Consider the following 27,166-nt stretch of genomic DNA (forward strand, 5'->3'; position numbering starts at 1 on the left):
TTTGAGCCAAAGAACAGATGTTCAACCAGTCCATCCTCTTAGACAGCTTGGGCACAAAGTTCCCAACTCCATCTGCCTCAGTCGTCAGAAAGGCAGCTATGTGGGCAGTCATCAGCTGTCAAGTCCCAGAGGCCGTGATTTATGTTGCAGTTTAATTTTACGTTGCCCTTTTAACGTTTAACACTAATCCTTAGGGCCTCGTTACTATATGGAATACACATCTCATAAAACACCTGACTTCATGGTAATAATATGGAATTATGAGTTCATTGCAGTTGGGTTGGTTTTTGGGTGCTAGTGTGCTAGACACACTTTGAAGAGGTGGGAAAGAATAAAAGTGAGAAATAAAGTAATTTCCTTCAAAGTTGTTGACTCCTCTGGAAATGTTTTTTTTTTTTTTTTGCCTCCAGCCTCCTTCTTGGCTCGGCTTAGTATGCTCCTAATCTTTGGTAATGGTTTTCCAGTGTGATTTGGTTCTGAGTACGGATGAGCTTTAGGGTTCTTAGCATTTTTCTTAAAGCACATGAGGAAGAGAGAGTCAGTTTTTATAACAGTGTTTATTGGAAGCCACTCTGGTACACATGATAAATTTGCAATGCTATATACAGCAAACCCATGACTCAGAGTTTTAAGGGGAAAAGGCAACTCAATGACTGACATAAACTACATTCCAGCTATTTGAGTTGGCCAGATTTCTGAAATCATCTGAAATAGACGAGTTTCTCTAGATCTTGCTGAGACATTAGTCCTTTAATCCTAGAAATGTCCTTCAGGTGACAAAAGGCAAATTTTGCAACTGTCTTCATGTGACTATGAAGACTCATGTTTGAGTTCATCACTACACCCAGATTCAGTCCTGATCCCTAGTTTCTAGCTTTAATAACTACTATATACTAGCAGTTATTACTATCTAGCACACTATCTAGTATCAAACACATAGCTGCCCACATTACTGCCATTCTGAATGAACACTATGAAGTGTTCCAGATACCACTATCTACAGTAGTGTGCTGACTCTATCATTCTTCTTTAGGTCCAAAAATAATTACTGCAATTTTTTTTTGTATATTTCAGCTTGATGCAGAACAGCTCTATCTATGTGGAGATTAAATTGCTCATACAAGGACTGTGTTTGCATATTTATCACTTAAGAATTGGAAGCACTTTATTCCACTCTAATAGATTCCCCTTTGCTATAGCATAGCAAAAGGGGTTGACTACAAACACATATTACTGTTTTATGATTTTTATGAAAATATTTTGACTGTTAAAAAGTTAAAATGTGTGTTCAGATATATTACTCTCAAGTATGTGGTTTTAAAAGTTGTGGAAAGGTTCAAGACAAATTAATTTAATAATTGCATCAATTAATTACACCAATCTGTTCTTGTCTTCTGCAATATCCTATGATAGTTTATGAACTTCCACTCAGAATACTATGGTAAAAATATATAGTGATTTCAGAAATAATACAGATTTTCCTAGTTTTTATGATTTTATGGGTTAATGTAATCGAACAAATTCTAATAAAGAGTGAAGTATTTTTTATTTATTTTTTTGGAAATGAAATTCCAGTACAGATCTTGAAGTTTTAAAAGACCGCACTGTCTTTTAATCTCAGTTTAATACAGTCAGAGGCACTGATGCATTCACCGCTCATCATCCTCTTTGCAGTGATTGACAGAGCAGGCCATTGTTCCAGAATAAAAACATTGTTTTGTTTAGAGAGTTTAATGCCAGAAGAGAAAGGCTTGTCATTGCCAGTTCTTATTAACAGTGACGCATAATAAGTTAATGCGCTTAACTTTACTGCATCACTGTCATGGGCTCCCACGACCCTTTGCTCTTAAACACTGAGAAGATTTGAGAGGTTGAAAATCCATCTGACAGATGCCTGTTTTAATCTGATAACTGTTGGGATTAAACTGCCTGGTGTGGCCAACCTCATTCACACGTACTGGGATCGTGTGGAGAACAGACTCCTTGTTGCCCTTTATTGCCTCTGAACCCATCTGACTCTGCTGCCTGTGTTTCACTTATGCTGTCCCTGTTGGTGTCAGTCCCTTAATGTTACATCCAAACTGAGCTGTGTATGTATGGTTGCAAAATATTTAATTTAGAATGATACGTATTTACAGTGAAAAGTGGCAAAAGGTTTTTCACTTTGTTGTTTTAGAGGTGGCAAACATGTATTTTGACAACATTGCTAATTAATACTTACAATATCATTCTGATTAATTGTAATAATTTACTCCTGTTTCTCCAGTGAGTAAAATTAACCAATGAGATTATGCAAGATTCATTTGAGGTTCAAATAATATTAGAAATATAAATACTATAATTTCAATCAGAAAGTCTCATATTTGTCTTTGGCATAAATAAGCTTATTAGAGTTTGTAATATGTTTCATTTTTTCCAGTGTTAAATGAATATGAAACACACAGTTTCAGTGCCTTTCAAAAACAAGGAATGGTAAGTGGTAAATTTCTGCATTTTAAACACAAGGAACGGATTACAAGTTTAAAATATTCATTGGTTTGTTTGGATGAGTTAAGGAGAAACTTTAAAACCTCTTAGATTGTATCAGCTGTTACGGTTGTGGCAGCATCTTGTTTCTCATGCATTAATATCGAAGATAAAAGAATATGCAAATTTTTAAATGTCAACTCAAAAGCTAGCTGGTTGAAAATGATGTATTACTGTGTACTCCTAATACAAAGGATACATAAAAACAGTTTGGGGATTATGTAACTTCTGATCCTGTATGTGTAAATGCATGTTTGTGCTAAAGAAATTAAAATTTATGCTCTCAATTCTTGTTTTCAAAACTCATTTAAATTTTTTTTTTTTTCAAATAGATCACTAAAGGATCAGATGATTTTATTTTAGAAGACAACAAGAATTTTATTTATTGGTTTCCCTATGGGCGATGGGTGAATGTCTGAATGTAGGCCATTCACCAAGGCACTTGGAATTACTTCTCTTTTTTAATATCATCTTTTGTCAAATACATAAAAGCTTCTGCACTTTGGTAAAAATCATTAGCGCTCAGCCAAGTAAAGGTAAATGTTTTAGGACAATGAGTTAGGGAGAAAGTTGAAAAGGATGCAGAAGTGTTAGATCTTTTTACCTCCACTTTTCTTTTAATTTCTCACTTCAGCGAGTTAGAAAATATGATTAATATACAGTTCACTGAAGCAGCTTCCAGTTTTCTCTTTAGCCTTGAAAACAAAACAAATAAAATGTTTTTATTTTTCACCAATGAATGAGAAGATCAGCCGGTTTATTCCCTTTAAAGATGCAGGTGTTGGTGATCACATAACACCCTTATTCAGGTTTTTACAATTTATTCAACAAGTCTCTGCTAGATTTCTGCCTTTCTTATTCGCTGAGTAGAGCAGGTGTCACATGTAGCATGTTTCGATTAAGGCAGCAGATGTCATTTTTTGAGTCTGAAATCCTGTTTGTGGTTCCAGGTGGCTGTGTGGAACTCATACAGGGGGATGAAACTAATGGAGAAGACCAACCGGGAAAAGAATACCAATGTGACAGACTCTCTGGCTAACAGGACTCTGATTGTCACAACCATACAGGTGAGAAGATGGGTTAATAACAGAACATGACAGGAAGAAGAAGGATGATTTTAAAAAGATAGGGAGGGTTATTTAATACTCATTCCTGTTCGGGTTGACAGACAAAAACTTCAGATTTCACAGAAGTACTGCCATATTGACTACTTGAGTAGTAAGGTTTATTTTTATATTTTTTTCAAGGAAAATCCTTATGTGATGGTAAAAAAGTCTGAAAAGGAGCTGGTTGGAAATGACCGTTATGAGGGATACTGCATGGACCTTTTGAAGGAGCTCTCCAACATCTTGGGTTTTACATATGAAGTCCGGTTGGTGGGTGATGGGAAGTATGGAGCTCAGAATGATAAGGGAGAATGGAACGGGATGGTCCGGGAGCTAATCGACCATGTGAGTGAAAAGTAGTTTGTTCTGCATTGCTAGTTTTTTATTCTCTTCTTTAAAATTAATCTCTAAAAATGTGATTTTTTTTTTTCTTTAACAACAGGTCGCAGATCTTGCTGTGGCTCCCTTGACTATCACTTACGTTCGAGAAAAAGTGATTGACTTTTCCAAGCCCTTCATGACTTTAGGAATCAGTATCTTGTACCGGAAACCCAACGGTACCAATCCAGGCGTGTTCTCCTTCCTCAACCCTCTGTCCCCGGACATCTGGATGTATGTGCTACTAGCCTGCACTGGGGTCAGCTGTGTGCTCTTTGTGATTGCAAGGTAAACCACTAAACTGCTGCATGTGGCAATGGTTGTTGTTACAAGCGCGATTTGGCAGATTTATGCATGCAAGGTGAAGGTAGCGGCCATGACTGTTAGAATCTGAGCAATGTCAGTGTTGTCAGTAGGTTTTGATGAAGGCCACAAGTTGGTTTCCCATTTTATCAATTTATGTCTCAGCTAATCTTCAAAAACACAAGTGAAAACTGAAAATAGATTGCTTGAAGTGATCATAATTTAACTGTCTGTAAAACATAACTTATAGCCTAACATACTGTCAATTGCTATGTGCGATTTCTCTTTCACACTCTTTGTCTTTCAGGTTTACACCATATGAGTGGTACAACCCACATGCCTGCAATCCATCCTCAACTTTGGTACAGAACAACTTCACCCTGCTCAACAGTTTCTGGTTTGGCATTGGAGCGCTAATGCGACAAGGTTCAGATCTCCTGTTTTTGGTGTTTTTTAATCAGTGCTAAAGGGCTAGACATAAATTACAGTTGTCATGTTTTAAACATTGTGAGATTTATGTTGGATGATTTGGACATTTTACTTATGTAGGTATGAAATGCAGCAATAGATGACTAGCAATACACAAAACAACCAGTGTAAGAAGGCTGCACTGATAGCTTGTCAGCGCATCAGAGAATGTAATAATTATTTTTGTTTAATTACATGCAGTTTTTCTTTCTTTTAGGTTTACACGGCAAATATACAGTCATATGAAAAACTTTCTGACTGTTTATCCTCCATTTTGACATAAGTCTATTTAATTTGTGCTTTTGCCATATTGAAACATTTAAATAACATTTCTACAAAAACCAAACAATCAGAAAGTACCATTCAAAATGTAAAAAATAAAAAAAAACATGTTATAGGTGTTAAAGGAAAAATTCTGACAATTTTACATTTAACATAGTTAAATATTATATTATATATATTATATCACAGCAGGCGCACATCAGTAGTGAGTTTTACCAAGAAAATATGACCTGTTTACACATCATACATTTAGTTCAGTCAACTATTGACTTCTAAAGTGAGAATGAGCACCATGATGAGAGGGAAAGAAAATTTGAATATGCTCATATATATCGTACATTTATTTAGCTCCATTCCAGTTGTACTTTTACCACACTTTTAAATCTTTACCCTTAAAGGTTGCATTTAACTTTCTTTATTTTTCTTGCAATGTCTCCAGGCTCTGAAGTGATGCCTAAGGCTTTGTCTACCCGTATAGTTGGGGGTATCTGGTGGTTTTTCACCTTAATTATCATATCCTCCTACACGGCCAACTTGGCAGCCTTCCTGACAGTTGAAAGAATGGATGCCCCCATCGACTCTGCAGACGACCTCGCCAAACAAACAAGGATTGAATACGGCGCAGTGAGGGACGGCTCCACAATGACATTCTTTAAGGCAAGACTTGAGATGTTTTTAAATAATAAATGCTAATGCTAATGCTAAATTTTATTTTTTGCACATTACGTATTAAGCTTCCATACTTGCATATTCGGGTATAAATATAGCATTCATCAACATTGCTTTATCTCTTGGAAAAATGTTGCTCAGAGACCAGTTAAGACTGGTCTTCTGCTCTTTGGAAAAAACTAAAACATAAAGAAGAGAGAGGTGACTCAAGCCTTTTGAGAACCGTAATAGTGTCCTTCGGTAGAACTGTCACTTTCTTGCGTCACAACATTCACCTCTCCTCACATGCTGTGGCTCAGTGGGGTTGATTCATGCTGAGCTTTATCCTCCCAGATTGCAGCCAGTGATTATGGCTGCCTCTATGGGAAGAAGCTGACTGGGTGGATGGCTTCAACAAATTGAATCAGCCGGGGGAGATTTACCACACAGCTGTCCCATTTTCTCTGGCAGAGCAAGAAGAGACATTCACAATGAGCTATACACTTTGTAATTTTACAATTACTCACATTTTGTGGCTGCACATCAAATCTACTTAATCACACGTGGCATGTATCCTGCATGTGCATCTAGAATAATTGATAGGCCCACTTAGATTTTCCCTTAAATCTGTGTTTCTTATCAGCTCACATTTCTTTTTGATCTTTCAGAAATCAAAGATCTCCACCTATGAAAAGATGTGGGCTTTTATGAGCAGCAGGAAAACAGCTTTAGTGAAGAATAACAAGGAAGGCATCACTCGTGTGCTGACAACTGATTATGCCATGCTGATGGAATCCACTAGCATCGAGTACATCAGCCAAAGAAACTGCAACCTTACACAGATCGGAGGGCTCATAGACTCCAAGGGCTACGGAGTAGGAACACCTATTGGTAAGAGGAGTTAAAACAACATTTCCTATTTGTTAGCACTCATTAGATTAAATAATACTCAAATCTGTGGGAAACTCCAAACTGTGAACATCTAACAGGGAATTAGAGTTATTTCAGAAAAATCTCAAGACTTGCCTTAAAGAATGTCACTGCAGTTGCCAAGATAGTCAAAAATAAGAAATACATATTGGTCAGCTCAACAAAACTGCACCAACCACAACAACAGTCGGTATTGGGAAAGTTTATCTGCTGTATATCCTACTATAAACATTTTCATTTTGAGCCATTTTAAATGGCAAAAGTCAGCTAAAACAGGTGACATACCTCTGAAGCTGCTGGCTTCCTCCTTCTCAGGACTTAATTAATTTCTAACAACTTCACAGTGAAATGACGTCTTTCTATAATGGATAAATCATTTACAACCAACAATAACTGCATAGAGAAAAGGGAAGTATTATTAAGGAATAAGTCACCAAGAAGCAAGCCTGTTATTAACTAGTGAAACATTGTCACTGTTCATAGTGAAACAGATTTTACATCTTTGTTGATGAAGAGAGTTTTGACCAATTACCAGTACATCTTACATCCAGAGTCAGCATGCTTCCTCTCTGTAAAATTGCTTATTTTAAAACAAAATGCTTCCATTGTGGGGAGAAAGTATTTGCCCACTTACAGATGTAGATCAAGAATGATTTTCAAACATAAGAATGCTGTTTATCAAGACGGCAGCAACATTATGATATGGGGCCATGGAATAATGAAGAGGAAAGACTGCCTCTAAAATATTTTTTGACCTTAAACCAAGTAATTAGAAAAAGACAGGAAAATGCCAAAAACCAACGCTGAAAGATCTATTCTGAGTTTTCCTTTTCTCAGTAATCGTTAGGAGGAAAATAAGACAAGCTTTGCACAGTTTTACACACCTTCAAACTCAGCTTTCATTCATGCCAGCATGCCTAGTTGATGAGGCAGTTAATTGTTGTGTTGTTTGCTGCTCTCATGCTTGTCTCCCTGCCGGAAAAGTACACGAGTGCTGAAAATAATGAGCACCGCAGGATTAAATAAAACCTACAGCTTTGTAATTCAGGCAGAACTGAAAGCTGAAGCCCAAACTTGATTTTGGAACTAATTTGGCCATGCTTTTGCACAGGACTTCTATGCAAATCAGGTCTAAATAATGCTTATCAAACACCATTAGAAACATTGGTAACACTTTATTTGAAGGGGGTTGAATAAGACTGACATGACACTGTCATAAACACCTGTCATAAACATGAATAAGCCTTCATGAATATTTATGACTGCTGTCATAAAGTGTCATTTGGTAAAGTATGACACTTTTAATACAAAGTTGACATTATTCAAAATGTCTTTATGACAACTTGACATTAACCAAGAAATCATTACTGTTATAAATTTGTTATAAAAGTATTACTGATTGCACTTTAAAAATTAGGTAACTTTATGTTATTAAAGGTAAAGTTTAAACAGTAATGATTACCTGGTTAATGTCAAGTTGTCATAACAAAGACATTTTGAATAATGTCAACTTTGTATTAAAAGTGTCATAATTTACCGAATGACGCTTTATGACAGCAGTCATAAATATTCATGAAGGCTTATTCATGTTCATGACAGGTGTTATATCATGTTTATGAAAGTGTCATAACAGTCTTATTCAACCCCCTTCAAATAAAGTGTTACCGAAACATTGTTTTCATATGATGCTGTAAAGTGTAATTAAGAGGATAAAAGTGTTGAATATGAAAAGGTAAACAATAAATCAATAATTTAATAATCATTCTGTGAATATTGTGTCTTCTTTGATAGGCTCCCCCTACAGGGACAAAATCACAATCGCCATCCTCCAGCTGCAGGAGGAAGGGAAGCTACACATGATGAAGGAGAAGTGGTGGAGGGGCAATGGTTGCCCAGAGGAGGACAACAAGGAAGCCAACGCTTTGGGTGTGGAGAACATTGGTGGGATCTTCATTGTTCTTGCTGCCGGTTTGGTGCTTTCCGTTTTTGTCGCAATTGGAGAGTTCATCTACAAGGCCAGAAGGAATGCAGACATTGAGGAGGTGAGTGAAGAACAGCACAACTGTTCATCTGAAGAATCCAAGAGTGCAAAGTAACATTCAGATATGAAAGAATGATTGAAATGTTACAGTAGACAATGGACTGATTAAAAAAATTCCAATCTAAAAATGTCAGAACTAACCAATCACTTCTCTTCATTTGAATTGAAATTTTAGATACAGCGTGTATCTAAAATTTCAATTCAAATTGAATTTTAGATACACAAAATGTCTTGCAATTACCAAATTTATTTCTATTTGCCAAATGCCACAGTAATTACAGTAAAACTTTTCTTTTTAGAGATGTTTTTTTTTAAACTTTTTTCCTTTTAAACTGAATGATTTAAATTATCAATTAGTTGTCCTTTCACAAGCTTCACACATTAATTAGATTTGATATGCTTCCATACATTTTTTTCAGCTCAGCCCATTTATTTTCTAACTTATGTGAAACTAAACAGTGATGAAAAATATGTATATTTCTTATCAATACTATGTATATAATTACTTGGTTTCAACTCTATGTTGAAACTAACTCTAAGTAGATGTATTTCACTTTTTTACTTTTTTGTCACTGAACTCGCATCATAATTTCAGCCTCATTTCTTTTTTGTTTGTTTGTTTTAACTTTGTGTATTTAAGCTTTTTTATTATTATTTTTGCTTTTATCTAAATATCTCCACTGTCTTTTAAGTTTGTTTATCTTTTGTGTGTTTTCTCCTCCATCCATTTTATTTCCTTTTTTTTTTCTTTTTTTTTCACATCAGGCCTTTTGTTTCTTTTACGGGATGCAGTCCCGTCAGTTCCAACGCCGTGGCTCCACTTCCTCCTCTGGCAGCTCTTTATCAAATGATCTGGAGAGCGGCAGGCTACTGGGGGATGACACAGACTAGCCATGGCAGCTCATACACAACTCATACTCGCTGTAGACGATAGGTTTGTAAACCAGATGACCTTCCCTTTGTCCCACATCATAATATCCCAGTATGACCTTACAGTCACACGCAATCACAGGTTTACTGATTTGTGATTGATTTTAACCCTTTTACCCTCAACACACTAATTAATGACCCATTTTTGTTTGGTTTGTTTTGCGAAAAAAAAAACTCATGTGAGCTTTATTCTTTAACGTGTGCCTCCACATGTGCAATGCTTTCCTGAATTCATCCTTCCATCTATCCACCCGTCAACTCTGACCAACTTCCTGGTTCGTGGTAAAAGAAAACTAACCCTCATCATAATGTTGTAACCACCGTGTTCTACTGTGGGGATGATGTGCTCAGGATGTGCATTATTTGTTTTGTCAAAAAGTAACATTTTAATCCTGTCTGATCAAAGAACCTTCTTCCATATGTAAGCTGGACCCATTGTGGAGACACATAAGAAGTCATTATCCTCCCATCCGTTTACTCAGTCTGTTAGGTGCACAGCCATGTACTGGTAGGTTTTCACGTACACCATACTTTTTTCTAATTTCAGAAGAAGGACTGAACAGTGCTTTGTGAGATGTTCTTATCTGGGGATATTCTTTTTCAAACTAACCCTGCTTTAAACGGCCGATTTTTCCCCTTTGTCTTCTTGATGTTGTTTGTTCACTAATGTTCTCAAGGAGCCCCTTAAGGTCTTCTTAGAATAGTGGCTTTATACTGAAATTAAATTACACACAGGAGGACATTCTTTATTTATAACTTGTCTTCTGAAGGCAGCTAGTTGCACTGGATTGCACTTAGGCATGAATCAAAAAGGATTGAACATGCATACATGCCACAGTACTCTGACTTTTATTTGCTAAAATGTCTAAAATGCTTGCAATCTCTTTCTCCCACTTCTAGATTATGCACTACAATGTTTGTTATCTATAACATAAACTCTAAATAAAACATGGAATTGCTGGTTGCTATGTGACAAAAATATGGAGAAAAAAAAACCTCAAGGTGTATGAATACCTTTAGAAGGCACTCTGATGGCGTTTTACTTAATATATTTTGTTTTTCATCAGGTTCAACAACCTTTTTTCTCTAAAAGTAAACAGCAAAAATAAACCCGATAGTGAGCATAAGGTACAATAAATCCTGCAAATGGAACTACTCAAAAGCTACATTAAACACGAGAAATGAATTTGCAGGTAATTTAGGAATAGAATGGATTGCAGCTGATGAATAATAACACACTGGAAGAGTGTCCATGGACCTGGAAACTGTGTGTGCTAAATTTAATGGTAAAACATTATCTGAAGAATCTAAGATTAGAATAAAAGTTGTTTAGTTCTACAAAAACTGAAATGGTAGACCATATGGCAGAGTGAATGACAGTCAAATAGCTAAACTGTTGTCACTGATGCACAACTTGAATAGCAAAATATGTTGAACCAAATATACAGAGGAAGAAAACTTAAAAATTATATGCTATGCACAACAATAATTGAACTAAACTGGATTAGGAAAATCTACTATTCTTAAGAGTCCAAAACAAATATAATTCTAGAGAATAGTTACTGAATAGACTGGAATAAATTTGGTTCAAACATTTTTTGTTTGTTTGATAGAAGATGAGTTTTCTTTACTGAAGCTACAAGTCACTGGTATTCATGGAAAATCCCTAAAGATAGCATGTTTGTTTGGGAAGCCTTTGGCAAAGCCTACAGATGAAAGATCTTCTGTCGGCCTTGGACGTAAAGACAAACAGATGATAAAAGAAACGCTTTGTGCTATGAATGATGATGTTTCACAGACCAGCCGAAGAAGAATAAAACATAAAGAAAAGATACATAATTGAAGATTAATGTGTTTTTAATGGGATCTAATATTCTCCAGCTCCAAATAAGCCTGAGGCTTTCCATCCCTTTGATCGTTTCAAATTATTACCAGATCATTAACTGGCTAATTGATTTTGGTTTGCTGATTTAAAATGTTGCACAGCAGACGTACATTTTGTGATGAGGAAACAAAAAATCATGAGTCATTTAACTTTCATGTAAAAAGATAAAAAAGTAAAAATTGATCAAGTCTTTTTCTTTTTAATCGGCTACATGCTCACATTGAGCTGCAGCTTTAGTCTAAGTTTAAATTAATGCCAGTTCATTACACACGTTACATATCAAACAATATTTATCATTACCATGGATTGTTGTTATTGAAAAATTAATTAACATGAAAAAACGATAAAATATTGTCCTTTTTTTGACAGTGTGCGTCTTTTGGTGCTGTGATGGAGGAGTTGGGTAGATCCCTGCAGTGTTACAAAGGTGTCCGGAGCAGGTCGCGACCTCAAAGTGCAACGAGGTCCCCCTGCATCTTCTGTCAGCCAAAACGCTCTGCAAAAAGGGACGGAGGGAGACGAGACTCCAGCGCTTGAGGCTTGGATCCAAAACTTGATGCAATTTACATCAGACTGAAGTTAACTTACTTTTTATCTTCTCTAAATTTTTTGTGAGACACAAGTTCAAAAATATATATATATTTATATTTCTTTCATCCCCTTTTCTTTAGATTGATTGTCTGTGTGAAGCACTACTGTAGATGTAGTTTACAGCATCATAGCCCTGTAAAAACAACACGTGTCAAAAATTTTAAACTCTTATACGTTATTCATAGTCCCTCGTCTTTAACTGTTAACAGTTTGTAAAGTTAAATCTGCAAACTTTATAAAGTATCCCATGGTGTAAATGTGAAGCAGCTTTACTGATTTTCAAAATAAATACTTTTTTTTGTTGTTTTTTCACGTTTTTGCAGAAATATGATTGATTTTGTTGACAGTGATGTCTTTGCACGCTACTTTGTTTATCTGCCAGTGCCCTGCGAAGTTCTTTACTGAGCCAAGCGCTGCCAGGGAAAGCAGATAACGACCTCTAAGGAAAGACGGGAACACACCTGCTGTTTTATATCCCGCTCCAACCAACATCACAGATATCCATCCAGAAACTCTCGCACATGCACACAAAATGGAGCTCCACAATGCTGTGAGATGGCGAGAGGGAATGGTAAAAAGAGAGTTTCAAATGCAAGACATTCTCAGCATCTCAAAACACACACACACTCCAAAAAAACTATCTCCTGTACACCTGAGAGTACTGTAGCAGGCTTTTTTTCTTCATTTGTCAAATTTGAAAGCCTGATGGGACGTCTTTTCTCCCTGCAGTCACAGCAGGTCCTATTCAGTGTATGACGTCTGATGTGTTGAAAAGGTGAATATATCAGTAAGGAAGACTATTTCAGTTTCAAGCTTGCTGTACATGTCACATACTATATGTTATTTTTTTTCTATATGCTGCACATTTCCGGTAAAGAAAAAAGCTTCCAATTAATAGGTGTTCATTTTACTGGTATTTATAACAAAAAGTAGCAAGTGATCCGATGATGCTTTGCACGACCTTTTTCTCACCAAGTCATCTCGTAGCGTGTGCTTTTTTTCTTTTTATCATATTTCATTTTAAATATGAAAACAAAATCAAGCTAACATTTTTGTTTCATTTTTGACCATGAGAAAAGAAAAAAGAAAAATAACCAGTATTTCAATTGCGTATTTTTATTTTTGCTTTAATGAAAATCCAACTTTTTATTATATTTTATTTATATGAATTAGTTTTTGTCACTGGTTTCTGAATACAAAATAGAATGGGACAAACACTTAATGGAGTGACATTGAAACTGGAATAAGTGCTTGTGTAGATAGTTTCTAATTCACTCAAATCAGACTTTTTACTTTGACGTGCCTGTATGTAAACTGACTGTTCTGTACACCTCCCAAAAGAATTGGACCATGCTTTACTTAATCTCGTCATGTAATGAGTTTTGTCTTTTTTTTCCCCAATTTTTTTTTTTTTTTTTGTATTTAGATTAGTTCAGGGATTGGGCTCAGTCCTGTGTAATAGCATTTGGTTGCCTCTAATCTCCTAACCCCATGAATCTTAATCAAAACCAAAGGCAGTTTTTCTTTTCTTTTTTTTTATCTTCCTCTAATCCATCTTGAACAAGGCCAGGGATTACAATTCTGACCTTGGCATTCTGCTCTACTAAGCAAGAATCCCTGTCCATCTTTGTAGTGGGCATGTTACCTGACGGACACTATTGACATGTTTACATTTTTTTTTACATGCTTTATCCCTGTGAGATTTATGCCAGGAAAAATCTGACAGCATCACTGGTCTTGAAATAAACACACACACAAAAATAGTTTACTTGTTTCTGCTGTTCAGATGGAGAAACTTCAAATGGATGCTGGCATTTACCTGTTTGTGGTCTTGATCCAAAAACAAGAGATTATTTATGCAGAAGTCCTGCAGCGATGAAGAGGAGATTGACAGAAAACACTCACTTGAGAATGGTTCTTATGAAAAAAAAAAAAAAAAAAACCCTGCATGGTAAAATTTACATTATTCCAAATTAATAGCTTTGTTGTATGAAATCAAATTCCATATTAAAATCTACTGTAGAGAAAAATCTCATTTCTATTATGGATCCTTCAGACTTGTCAGGCTCAGTTTGTGTATCAGCATGTGACGTTTTCAACTGTACAAACAACAGGAGAATTAAATTTCAACTATGACTGCAGCATAAAAAATGGCAGATGTCTGGGTGTGTCCCATCCATCACAATGAAATGAAGACTCCCTGAGGCTGATAAGGCAGGTCTGTGTCAACAGCCTGTCAATGAAGACAAATGAGGAGGAGGAGGCTTTCAGAAGAGTAGAGTATCTTTTATCTCCATCTGCTCCCCTCAATGTGTCTCTCCCGTTTTCCAAGTGCTTGAAGTCCTAGTTGTAAATAATTCAGGGTCAATGCTGCCATCTGCTGGTGGGCATGTGAAGTGGTCTTGTAAAAAAGCCGAATTCATAAGTCAAAATTTCAAATGCTACATGTATCTTTAAAGAATTATTTCCAAGTCCCAGTATAAAAAGTGTAGGTGCATTTTTATTTAGCCCTTTTTACTTTTAGAAATTTAAATTCAAACATTTTTGCAACCATGTTTAAATGTAACCAAATTACTACATCAGATCCACCTGTGTCTAATTTATTCTCAACATGAGCATAACTTTAAATGCCTTTCAGATGTGTTTGAGAAGATTCATCACCAAACTGCATCATTAAGACCAAGGAACAGACCAGGCAAGTCAGGGACACAGAAGGGCAGAAGTTTAGAGCCAGGGCAGGTTATGACAAAATTTCCCATCAGTCGTCTCACAGCGCTCTACTTCATCCATCTGAAAGAAAACTTGCTGGATTTTTTTCTTTAAGCAAAGAAAATTTCAAAAGACACCATCAATTCATATATTAGAAGCAGCAGTAGCAGCAAGAGTCAGCTGTAGATTTTGCAACAAATGTATAATTAATTTCTGTTATGAATTATTTTTCCTGTGAAGATTTTCATTCTACGATAAATGCTCTTCTAACATAGAAGGCAATTAACACCGTTTTAGATTCAGCAGATCGTGAATCATTGTGCATCGATCAGCAGCAGAAAACTGAGTTCAGAGAAAGATCACTACTGCTGACCTACTGCAGTTTTAAAGTGGCTGAATGTTTCAGCGTTTTCCTTCTTTAGCTGAATGGACAACTTTCTTTATAATAATTGTGTTAAGGATAGCAGACCTTCTGCAAACATTTTAATTGTAAGCGGAATCTAGAGCTATATAAATGCAGCCACGTGTTTTTTTTTTTTTTTTCTCATGCATTCCATAATCCTTTATTTTTTTTTTACTTCAGTCACTTTTCCAGGGAGCATAGAGCTGTGGAAACGATCACCTTATCCTCTGTGAAGTGAACACTCATCATGCTGAAGTATTATTTTATAAAATGCATAATTCATGAAAAAGTGACAGCAAGGTCTGAGCTCCCTGGAGCACCAATGTCATTTACATCTTTATGATTCAAAGGCTGCATCAGATTTTTCTATTCAGTGCTCTGCACCTCACATACATACAGTTGCTGTGGTATGATCCATCCTTTTATGATTCATCTGTGCTAATCACTGTCTTGATCTTGGTAAAGGCTTTTTCCTGGCACAGCTCCCATCCAGATTAAATGCTAGCAATCTATTTCTGATTATGGATGCAAGATTTGCAAGACTTAACAAAAGGTTCCTAACCATTCTTTCCATCAAAAAACTTTATTATTATGCTGATTTAGTTGATTTGCAAAAGGTCTTCAGATCCAACTGCAAGTTGCAGCACAAAAGTAACATACATCAGGTCCCAGAGGTTGGAGTTTTAAATAAAACAGATTGCACTTGTCAATGATTGAATAGTCTATAAACTGACTTTTGTAATCACTGAAAACTACAATTTAATCCCTGACAAGAAATCTACAGACACTACAGTGCAAACAAAAAAGTCTTATGTGTTTGAGTACTACGTTCATTAATGGACATGTTACTGTAAGAGATGCACTTTGAAAGATCAAATAATTGATGAAACAACTGTCACAGAAGTATTAAATTTAGTATAATAAAGTATGTCTTGTTAAAGTATGAAACCCGACCCCTTCAATATTTCTGCATTTTGCCACATAAACACGTTTATTTTCCTTGGATTTTATTTCATATTAATTGTGAGGTTCAATAAATTGTATGTTTTCCATTATTAAAAAATAAATATATAAATAAATCTGAAGAATTTGGCATGAAGTTTTATTCAGCCATCTTTTACTGGACGTCTCTACCATCTTTTTCTTTCTTTTTTTTTGCTATTGCAAAGGGACCATCTTTCATATTAAACAACTAAAATGGTTGCTAATTTTCCTTTGCAAAATAACTACAACTCGTAAAAACAAAACAAAACAAACAAACAAACAAAAAAACATACCGTAGAAATGTAAAGGATCTTTCTGGGATTTTTGACAGGTGTCTTTTCCTGTATTTTCTACTTCATGCGGTGCATCATGGGAACAAGAACCTTTGCAAAGCACGAAAACCGGTTTACTAGCTGCTACCCTGATACTGGAATGTCTGTCCTTTGTACTTGGGTTGAACTTAAGAGTTGGAGTAACCTCTTTTTGGCACTTTTATGGTATGTAAAATAAATCAGAACATTATTTTTCATTAATAAAATCCTTTGTGGTAGTAGCTGAGCTTGTTTGACTTTGGGAGTCTTGAGCCTAGCTAGTTTGCTATAGTAAACTCTTGTGGTCTCACTTCAATGTTTTTTTTAATTTTATTTATATTTTAGTTTTCAAAAACTAAATTAATATTAATATTGTTAGGTTTTTTTTCACATAAAGGGCCGCAGGGACTCTGTTTTCCTCTACAAGAACATATAAGAGATGCTTACTCTGAACAACTGCCTCATTGCAGTGCTATTGCAAAGAGACCATCCCAGTGGGATGACTGTGTCACTCAAAACGGAGTTGGAGCTGTGGGCATTTTTGGAGGCTAAAGTCATGTCATCGGAGACATTTAATTGGGTCTGAGCCGCCACGGGGGGACAGTGAACAGCATTCCCGCTCTGCGTGCCTGAAAACTGAGTTTACTCCACTCCGCGTCGCTGCAGTCTGCGGATAACACATGCGTGCCGAGGCAAACTTAAGCTGTGGGTGACATTAACAGCTGAGGCGAGCAAAGTGGACATCTTTTCTTAAATCTTGTAACCACAAAATAATGAAGGGGTTTTAGTAAAAGTACAGATTGAAGTAAGAAGACATTAGTTTTTCTATTTTTACTGATCTGGATTTGCTCAGGAGTGGCACCGGCTGACATAAGGGGCAGTAGGGAAGACCCCAATCCTTCCCAAATTGAGGATTTACTCGACTGCTTGGATTTGAACTTTTCAGAAGCCTACAGCTTTTTCTGGCTTAGTTTGGATCTGCTTCAGGTAACGATGCTCTTTCGGAACCGATTTTTCCTTCTTGCTCCTCATGCAAATAGTATTTCACACCATATCCATTGCAGTGTTGATGTGTAAAACTATATACAAATTCTACTTTATGATAGTGCCATCATTAAGACATTTATTGTATTAGTGAAACTTTTAAGAGACAGCTTCGTTCCAGAAGGTCGTTGGGGGAGAGTGGAGTGAGTTAAGCAGGGTTAAAGGAGGCAAATGCCCAGATATAAAAAGCCTGCACCTCCACTGAAAGGGGTCATGCAGCCCTCAGCACCAGTCTGTCAAAGCTCTGTAATTATTTAATCCCTCTGCAACTTCAAATGCATGATGAAACTGGTGGTTGTGTGTGCTGAATGTAGTTGGTGTATTTATAAGAGCCCACAGAGCGGTTTCATCACATGACTTATCAAACGGTCGGCACTGACTCTCATTGCAATTCAACGCGACACCTGCTGAGTTCAGTATTTATTTTACCTTGCCAGTTGAAATAGCGGGTATGCATGTAGTTTAAATATAGCCTAATTGGAAATTAAAACATTTATAAATGTTTTTTTTTTAATAAGAGAAATTCCAAAGAAAGTTTTAAAATCAGAAAATATGAAGGCTGTAAGATGCAAAACAAAAACGCACACACAAAAAAAATACTACAATGTAACAAAAGACTAATAAAGGCGTAAAAAAACTATAGAATGACACATTCTTAGGAATACAGACTTTTCATTGTTTTTATGGTGTTTGCATTTCAGAGCTACTAGTAAATAATTATAAATACTTATAATAAGATGGTTCCTTTATATAAAAAAGGGAAAAACGGCAGAGATGCACTAAAAATCTTTGCTGTTGACCAATCAGACAACTTTAGATACTAAAGAATACATATATACATATATTTTCTGATCAGTTAATTGACCTCATATAAGTGCTACAAGGTTGGTGTTGGACTTTCAGTGTGGATTCTGTTACTAAGCGAGAAAAAAAAGTATTTTTGAGGCTTTTAATCGTGAAGTTTTCAACCTCCATCTGCTATAAAAAATTCTTAATGTGGAAGTGCTTAAAGCATTTAGTCATGTCAGGTATAAGGCAAGAATCTATGTTCTTAAGAATACACAGAGACTCTTCTGTACAAGTAACAATGTGCAAGTTGCTTTCAAAAAATGTTAAAGTGACATTAAAATTTCAGCTCTGTCTTCATTTTATCTCTGCTTTAAAAATAAAAAATAAAAATAACAGCAACTGCTCCCTCACTCATGTAGAGGTACATTACAGCCTCTCCTTATAAATAACAATGACTAATTTCAGTAGCAAAAAAAAAAAAAAAAAAATCAAAAAAAAAATTCTGATCCGTCCATCTCTAAAATATTGCATCTTCCATATTGTGCTTTGAATTGTTCTGACAACTCCTTTTTTTCCCCTCCTTGTTGCCCCATGAAGGGATAAATGATCACCTCAACCAGAAGAGTGTCTCCTGATAAATCTGAAGTTAGAATAGCCTTCAGCCTCGATGACACATCAGGTAAACACACATGCACATACAGTACATACTGTGAACACACACTTAGCCAAATCCTACAGTACAAACTCCTTGCCTGCACCTGTGCTCCAGGATCTCAGAATGATTAGAAACAAGTTATTTTGAGGCTTTGAGCTGCTCTGATTACTCAGCTTGTCATTTAACACCAGATCAAAACTACTTTTGGTTCGTTTCCACTATGTGTGGAACATGTGTATTACATTCTGCCAACCAAAACAGACCATGCCGACTGTAGCTTGAGTAACTCCCACTCGCTTCGACTGCGGGTTCATTCTTCCACACTATGTCTGAGACAGGTGTTATCACTATTTCTGTATGACCACAGCATGTTAAAAACAAACACATACCTTTGTGCAGCACTGTACTGGCAAAATGCAGATATATGGACACCAAACGTTTCAATTTTTTAGAAAAAGCACTCATGCCCCTTGGGGTTTTTCACATTTTGCAATATTACAACCAGACGCTTATATTTTTGGGGGATTTGGTGTGAGTGATGACACCAAAAGCTAGGATAGAAGTTGAAGGATATTTGGTTTTCCAATTTGTAAAAAAACCCCATCAGAAACGGTCTGACATTTGTCTGCAGTTCACCAAATCAATACGTGGAAACGACATCTTTCACTGCAATCATGGCTGTCAGTCTTTTTGGGTGTGCCTTTCTGAGAATCAGATATTTTTTGCCCTTTCATCTTTGTAAAATAACATGATCTCAATCAGATGGCATTTAGTGTTTGTGAGCAACAGATTTTACATTTTGTCAAAGCTTAATAATTGGATTTAGGTCTGGGTTTTGATTAAGCCATTCTAACATACAGATACACTTTGATCTATATTATTCCTTGGTAGCTCTGCATGCAGGTCGTTTTAGTCTTGCTGGAAGGTGAAGTTGTGCTAAAGTCTTAGGCCTACTTACTCTCCAGGTAAAAAGTGCAGTTTTATAGAACTATTAGGTAAATTAAGTTGTTATGAAATGCTGTATGAATAAATGCATTATGTGTTATGAATGATCTTGCAAAGGCCCACATAGTAAGTTTTCTAAATTGCTCTTTTTCCTATGACCTACACATGTATATTAAACCGAAAGAGCATACCTTTCGACCTAGGTGCTGCCTGTCAGGATGTTTTACTGCAGTAGGATCAGGCACTGGGACAGCAGCTGCAGCTTTGCAATGACAGAGTCAGGTTTCTCTTATAATACTAACAGTGTCTTGCTGCCTGATTCACCGTTCAGCTTTTAGAACACTGGCCTATATTTATAAGCAGTTAACACTTCCAGTTCAACCCCACCCAATCCTTGATCCCCCCCCCCACCCTTGTCTTTCTTTCTCTTAGGCAGCAATGTGAAGAGCTATACCAGGAACGGCCGTCTCAAATTTGTGTCTGAGAGGTCGTTTGCCAAGCTCGTTCACTGAATGCAGCTCTCTCAAGGCAATTGTGCATACACTGTCAAAGCTGCCCATGCAGAATCTTTACCTGCAAATCATAACTGGATATTTTGGATCCTCTGAGATCATGTTATTGTCTCTTTGAACTCATGTTTCACAGCAAGAGATGAGCCGTGCTCCATCTGAGGATCAACATTTAGACCCTCCGTGACTTCATGCCTGACATAGTTCAAACCCAACACTGTGTCAGTCCTAAGCATGAGAACCATATTTATTCCTCTTTATAATTGGCCCAAGGCTAAAGGCTTGCCCACTAATACTCCTGATTTTAGAAGGTTGCATCTCTCCAGGATTCTCCACATGTTCCACAACTCTTGGAAGGGTATGCATCACTACCGAAACAGTGCAGACAATCTGTCTGTTTCTGTACGGCTGAATCCCTGTTTGACTTTACATCTGGTCCGGATGATGTTCCTGTCCATTGCAGACAAGTACAATGCTTGTTCAGTTGTATTCTTAACCTGCATGTCTTTCAGCCTGGCAGCTCATTACTGCTGCTCAGTCAGAGGACATGGCTTATTTAGAAGTGCAGCATTGTGTTACAATATGTTGTTGTGCTATACAAGAGAACCTATAGTGTTACATTTTCACAGAAAAGCATTGAGGACACGTTAAAAGGTTCTGTGGCGCATGTAGCAAATAATAGGTTATGCTAAATACAGTTGTTTGGTCTTAGAATCATGACTTATTTTGATCAAATATGTGCAACAGAAGTTGCCTAAATATAAACACATTTTTTTAAGACAACTGCAATATTTAGTTTTATTCCTGATTTAAACTTGACTCACTAATGAAAATTATAAAAATTCATGGCATGTAAATACACTTAATTTCTTCACTTGTTTGGAGCAGAATGATTAAGTTAGAGAGGCAGTTACTGCCAAAGCCCTATACGTTTTTTCTTCTGCTTCTTTTTTTTTGTCTTTTCTTATGTACAAAGCATTCTAGAAAAAAAAAAAGGCCTATAATTTTAGTTAACTATAGTTTACCATAATCGGATAAGGTTCCAACTGGTGCATAAAGTGAAGAAGTTTGTAATTTGCCGGGCAACTGCACATGTAATCAATGTGTCAAATGGCAAGTAGCGTGCTGCAGTCTAACTAAAAAAAAAAAAGAAAAAGAAAGGAAGGACATGTGAATCTTGAAGGTTTCAATCAGAAATCTTTCTCAAGACACATACTGTTTAGTTTGGTTTTAAAATTTTAGTCAAAATAGCCACTAGAGGGAGCTGTTGAACCACAGGTGGCGCTTCTCCTGTCATTATAAGCATGGTGGGGGGGGTCAGCTTCATAAGTCAACACATAATGATGAAATTGTTTGGTTAGTTGTGATTCCCAGTTTTTTTTTAACAATAATTCCTAACAGATTGTGAACTCTATTTCTTCAGATATAAAAGATGTGGAAGACCTTTCACAGGCCTTCCCTGACCTTGAACAACGTTTACAGGTATGTAGTTCTGTACTGTCCACTAATAAAAGGAAGAAAACATCAAATGTTTGTTTTGTGGTACTTCTGTTGTTCCTTTAGCCATGAACAGGTATTTTGCTTCTTGTACCATTGTAACATTTTAATGTGAAACTCTGTGTGTCTCTGTAGTCCCCTATGATTGACTTGTGACTTGGAACGGTCCAGGGTCTCACGTTTTTAGCAGTTTTGGTCAACATGAAACAAATCTGTCTCTTTCATATGTCTTCCTCTGCCTCTCCAATGTATTGCAGCCTGTGCCGCCTTGCATGTCCCTAAGAGAGAGTGTTCAGGTGTACAAAGAGCACTGCAGGATGGCCAGAGAGTTCCATCATGTAAAACACGAGATCTCTGTCCTTGAGGAACGCAAGTAAGACTCGATGATACGCGCAAATTATCCCAATCTTTGAATGCACAAGGAAGACTCATTACATGTGATGCAATTCTGAAAAGAACTGAGCAAAAGTACACATGGCTTAGTTGAATTTCTGTATGCAGTTTCTCCTACACTGCTAGCACCATGGGTCTGTAGCTAATGCAGCCCTCCTTATCTGGAAACTGCTGCAGGATTCATGGTTTCCCAATTTGGGGGTTGCACTGAAACAACCCACTTCAGGATTCCTAAATAAAGAGATGCATGAAGAGTGACCCTAGATAAGATAAAACATGATGAGTCATGTTGCTGCACTCACACTTCTTCCTTGTTGCCATTATCTACCAGTACACAAAGACTTTACATCTAACTGAAACGCAGCAAACAAGCAACAGCTATTCAAGGACGAAACGACAAAAAACAGTTTAAATAACGTGGCTACAGCTATCTCAATACTGAACATGCTTTAGACTTTTGCTCACAGTCATTGAAAGAAATTCATTAAGCAATACTGAGTCAGTTTTCTTACTTCTCATATTTTAGACACAACGTGTTGCAAGAATGACAACAGGGATATTACTTCAAGAAAATGACAGGATCTTTTCTCAAAAGTCTTGCTACACTTAGTCTGTATGAAAGCAAAGCAAACACTGAGGACTTTACCACTCTTCATTATTGTTTGTATTACTTTGTGATTCAACATTTCAACAAAAATAAAATAAGTCAAGGGAAACATGTTATATTGTGGTAAGTAAGATCTTCTCAAAAAAGTATTCAGTAACGTACAGGTTTATGTGAAGGTTTTGAAAGTCACATGCATATGAATGTGGTTTTGAAAAATGTCTTCTTCCTCTTTTCAGCCACTTTGTGTGACAAAAATAAACATTCACTCACATACCCCCACATGTGCACACACATGATTTCCTACTTACTTCCATATTCAGAAACTCACAAATACTTCAGAATGGAGGTTGTGGCCTTTTAGTGAACAAAAACAAAACACTGTAAAAGACAAAACACTTTAATTTCAGTTATAACCAAAGGTGTAATCTCTAGTTCATTATCCACAGAAACCACATTTCTAAACAGTGAATCTATTTGTGGTTGCCAGGGATGATCATCTGGTATGGCACCAACAGTCAAATTAGAATATTATTAATTAGTTCATTTATTTCAGTAACTGAGATGACTAAGTGAAACAAGCAGATTATATGGACTATTTACACAAAGACTCATGCTTTCAAGCCTTTATTTAGCTAATTAGGATGACTTTAAGTTTAGAGTTAATGAAGACATGGTATTTAAGATTAGAATAATACACTAGACCAATAAAAAAAAACCTTGACAGTCCCTCCCACTTTGACTGTAGGACTTCCACATAATTACAACATTTACTGTATGCTTTCCCTGCCATTATTATAAAACCTAATACTCTTGTGTTGAACTCCTGACCTTAGCCTCCTATAAGTAGCATCTGCCTACTGACGTTCAGTCCAGGGTTCACTAGTCATTGAATTTCCCAGTCTGCCGGTGGAAGGGGCTTCATATTCATAAAAGAACAAAACCAAACCTATTGATATTTTCAAAGCATTTCACAGAAACTATATAGGAGATTTCAAAGTAAACAATAATAGTAATGCACTGTTAAATAGGTATCAAACATTAAAAGCCTATAGCAAGCTTTATTTATTAACTTGTATATCCAAAACAAGATTATTTTATTATTTAAATGTGAACTGTAAGAGTTTAATGTCATTATGAAATCTAATGTGGCAGAAACCAGAGAAATGATTCTTGACACCAGTGGTGACAAAACATATCAGGCTGGAAAAGTACGCTTTTAGGAGTGTATGGCTGAACTAGATATGAATATATCCACTGAGGTCTTGTATGCAGCAATGTAGGCATCACTCCAGCTTGTTGTGGTGAAAGAACAAATGAGACAAAAAGTGAAGCCCTCAATTTAATTTCAATAACAAAAGGACAAGAAACCTTTCATAAATTACTAAAATAACCATTTTCCCCTGGAGAATTCACTCTGTTCTTACACATTGAAACAAGTCAGTTGAGATAGCTGAAGCAAATAATCATCAGGTCTTCGGGACACTTCCCTTTTCAGGTTTGCTGTACTGATCCCACCTTTGTAGACTATGAACTAAATACAAATGAGTGTTGCTGGAAATTGAGAGGTTTAGGTTTCCACTGACTTTTTACTGAAGAATAGACTTAGTCACACTCAGCAATTAAAATAGGCTAAATACAGTGAAGGGTTTTGAAAGACAGCTCTCACTTTTGTTGCTGTGAATAAACCAAAAATGATACCTTGACTAACAAGTGAGGAAACTGCACAGCTTTGAGAACCCTTTTCGGAGCTTTTTAATTAAAATACATGCTAAATTGTTGTGTGGGTAAAAAAAAAAAAGCACAATAAAATTATTTCTGCATTTTTAACTGAAAAAATCTAAGCTAATTTTGGCTCCTGAGTGCTTTCAAGTTGGGAATTTTGACCCTCAGTGCAAAACGTTTGGACATCACCGGATTAGAGAATTCCGAGTCAAGACAAATGTTTGTTTTGAGAAATTAGGAAGATATGCTTTAAGACAGAAAAAGGGGCATCAACCATTATGTTGAATTAATTAGTATCACATTCCTTTTGTACAAATCTATAAGATAAGGAACATATTCTACTCACAATATGATATGATCCACAAATGTTTCAATTTCTTTCAGTACAGAGATTAGCTTTGTGTAATTATTGAAAGTCCAGCATATTCAGGGAGAGTTGCCATCCTTTTTTTTTTTTTTTACAAATGAAATGTTCTTTTTTGATACACCATAAAAAGAAAAGTCTTTGAAGGTTTGTCTTTCTCATTTCTTCAGGCGAAAGCTGCTGGCGGAGTTGGTGGAGGATGAGAAGGTTGCTGTGGAGATCGCCCGTCTCGATGAGGAGTTTCAGCGCTTAACAGAGGAGAACCACACACTGGTGACCCTCCACAGTGAGCGCAGGCAGCAGCTGGAGAGGCTTTGCCTCACCAATCGAACAAGGCAAGACCCCTCTTGACCTCCTACTTCCCAGAACCTGAGTCTACCAGACATGCAGCTGACACCAGACCAGCAACCAACAGACTGTTTTCATGTGCAGTCTTTGAATTGTCTAATTACACTGACAGGACCCTGTTTCTGTGGATGGTCTGAGGCATTTGCGCGAACCTCAGATGTACGGTTGTCATCACTGAGAAGTTGTTAGAGTGATTCTAGTCAACAATGATAGATTTTTAGGGTGCTGTTTTGTTTTTGTTTTTTTTTTTTATTTGCTGAGCCATACTGGTCATAATGACAGAGAACAATGTATTGCAAAAGTATTTATATCATGTGAACTTTTTTACATTTAGTCAGGATATAATCGCAAAATTCAATGTATTTTATTTAAACTTCAAGTGATAGACCAACCCATTCGGATTGCACTCAATCTAATTCACTTTCATAGCCCTGAACAACATGCAGTTGGCTTCAGGTGTCACCTAATCAGTAAATCGCAGTCAATCTGCGTAATGTGCTTTTTTTATTCAATCTCTCTGAATCAAAATCTTTTTTTAGTCATTTTTCAGTGCATTTAAAATTGTAAGTCATTTGGGTCTCTTTGGAGATGTTGAGTGTATTTTATCAATCAAAATAGGTCTGCACTTCGACTAGGACCTTCTAAAACATAACCATGCTTTTATCTAAATATTTCCCTTTTTGCTGAGATTGCATGCTGATATGATTTTTTATTTTTTATTTTTTTGCTCTGTTTTGAATTCCAAAGAAAACCTATACACTAGGTATAGGTATATACTGCCAACATCCTGTTTCACAGTGGACAGTGGACATGGCGTGTTGAGGTTGATTTGTATCTTAACCATACATTGTATATACAGTGTATGCCAAAAGGTGCTATTACAGTCTAATCTGACAAGAACAGCTTCTTATACAAGTTTACTGTCCCCCTAAATGACCTGTGAAACTTCAATGGCTCTCTAAAAACAATAGTTTTCTTTCCACCATTCTGTAACAGCTCAATTTGTGGAATGTGCCACTTTTTTTTTTTTTTTTTTTAATCAAAATCTTCTCCCATTTTAGCTGTTTATCTCTGGAGCTCATCCAAAGTTATCATTCTCCTCTTCGCTGCTGTTCTCAGTACTCATTCTGCCCATCTTGTGGTGGGTTTGAGGTTTTGATTGATTGGTTGAACAGCTTTAAAGTCATCAAATGCACTGGATTTTTTCGAGGTATTGGAATAAAAGGGGCAAAGTGTAAAAAAAAAGTCCAAATTGTGCATCAGTTTCCTTACTTTACATAACCATGAGCTGCTTTGAGTTGGTCAGTCACATAAAATCCCAGTAAAATATATTGAATTTTGTTACTGTAACATGACAAATGTAAAAAAAAAAACAAACAAAAAAAAACAAAACATTGAGTTTTATGAGTTAAACCTACTTATGCAGCTTGAGTGACTGTGACCTGATGTTGTAAAGCAAATTCAGGTCCTGTGGAAAGTCAGAGGCTTTATCTAAGGGAGCTAAACATGGTGAGCTATGGTCCAAAATGTTATCACAAATTTCAGTGTTAAAAACTCTGTGAGGGAAATTAAATTACCAAACTCTTTGGAAGGAATTACAAGAATGAAAAAAATAATCTATTAGTAGTATCCGCTGCCAGAGTTGTAAATGATCATTTACTTTTTGTGATCAGTGGTGTAAGTGGAATAGTGTTATCCTGTAAATAGGACAGTAAACAACATTAACTGCAGTTTCTTTTCCTCTGATAATAAAAAGACATTTTATTGTAACAACAGCATCACTTCCTTAGTTTCAATT

General features: G+C 36.3%; 2 protein-coding genes across 5 annotated transcripts in view; both read left to right on the plus strand.

Moving 5' to 3' along the window:
• The window catches only part of LOC106950585 (glutamate receptor ionotropic, kainate 1-like), a 32,048-nt gene extending 19,654 nt beyond the window's left edge, over positions 1-12,394 (plus strand). For 2 of the 3 annotated variants that reach the window (XM_015037532.1, XM_015037534.1), the window contains 8 exons: positions 3,477-3,593; positions 3,774-3,977; positions 4,075-4,298; positions 4,621-4,739; positions 5,503-5,720; positions 6,380-6,602; positions 8,433-8,683; positions 11,867-12,394. In XM_015037532.1, coding sequence (XP_014893018.1) covers positions 3,477-3,593; positions 3,774-3,977; positions 4,075-4,298; positions 4,621-4,739; positions 5,503-5,720; positions 6,380-6,602; positions 8,433-8,683; positions 11,867-12,034 — 1,524 coding nt within the window. In that variant the 3' untranslated portion in view covers positions 12,035-12,394. Of the gene's footprint in view, positions 1-3,476; positions 3,594-3,773; positions 3,978-4,074; positions 4,299-4,620; positions 4,740-5,502; positions 5,721-6,379; positions 6,603-8,432; positions 8,684-9,447; positions 9,617-11,866 lie in introns of all 3 variants that reach the window. The other variant, XM_015037533.1, reaches the window with a different exon arrangement.
• A 4,149-nt stretch (positions 12,395-16,543) lies between these two features.
• On the plus strand, positions 16,544-27,143 carry map3k7cl (map3k7 C-terminal like). Of its 2 annotated transcripts, none has more exons than XM_015037535.1 (5): positions 16,544-16,681; positions 18,926-19,007; positions 21,861-21,919; positions 22,192-22,307; positions 25,191-27,143. In XM_015037535.1, exons 2-5 carry the CDS (start codon positions 18,932-18,934, stop codon positions 25,369-25,371), a joined length of 432 nt encoding a protein of 143 aa, XP_014893021.1. In that variant the 5' UTR covers positions 16,544-16,681; positions 18,926-18,931; the 3' UTR covers positions 25,372-27,143. The 2 variants fall into 2 exon arrangements, with proteins under 2 accessions (XP_014893021.1, XP_014893022.1); XM_015037536.1 differs by lacking the exon at positions 16,544-16,681 and adding an exon at positions 16,933-17,482.
• The last annotated feature ends 23 nt before the right edge of the window (positions 27,144-27,166 follow it).

This window comes from Poecilia latipinna, unplaced genomic scaffold, assembly GCF_001443285.1.
Source record: "Poecilia latipinna isolate Pla-1442-1.1 unplaced genomic scaffold, P_latipinna-1.0 Scaffold409, whole genome shotgun sequence".
In the NCBI taxonomy this organism is placed as follows: Eukaryota; Metazoa; Chordata; class Actinopteri; order Cyprinodontiformes; family Poeciliidae; genus Poecilia; species Poecilia latipinna.

Excerpts from the sequence above, each read along its gene's own strand:
- map3k7cl (XM_015037535.1), top strand. The coding sequence starts at position 18,932 with ATGATCACCTCAACCAGAAGAGTGTCTCCTGATAAATCTGAAGTTAGA. Across the intron at positions 21,920-22,191 it reads ACCTTGAACAACGTTTACAG|CCTGTGCCGCCTTGCATGTC; the intron begins GTATGTAGTTCT and ends AATGTATTGCAG. Across the intron at positions 22,308-25,190 it reads TCTGTCCTTGAGGAACGCAA|GCGAAAGCTGCTGGCGGAGT; the intron begins GTAAGACTCGAT and ends TCATTTCTTCAG.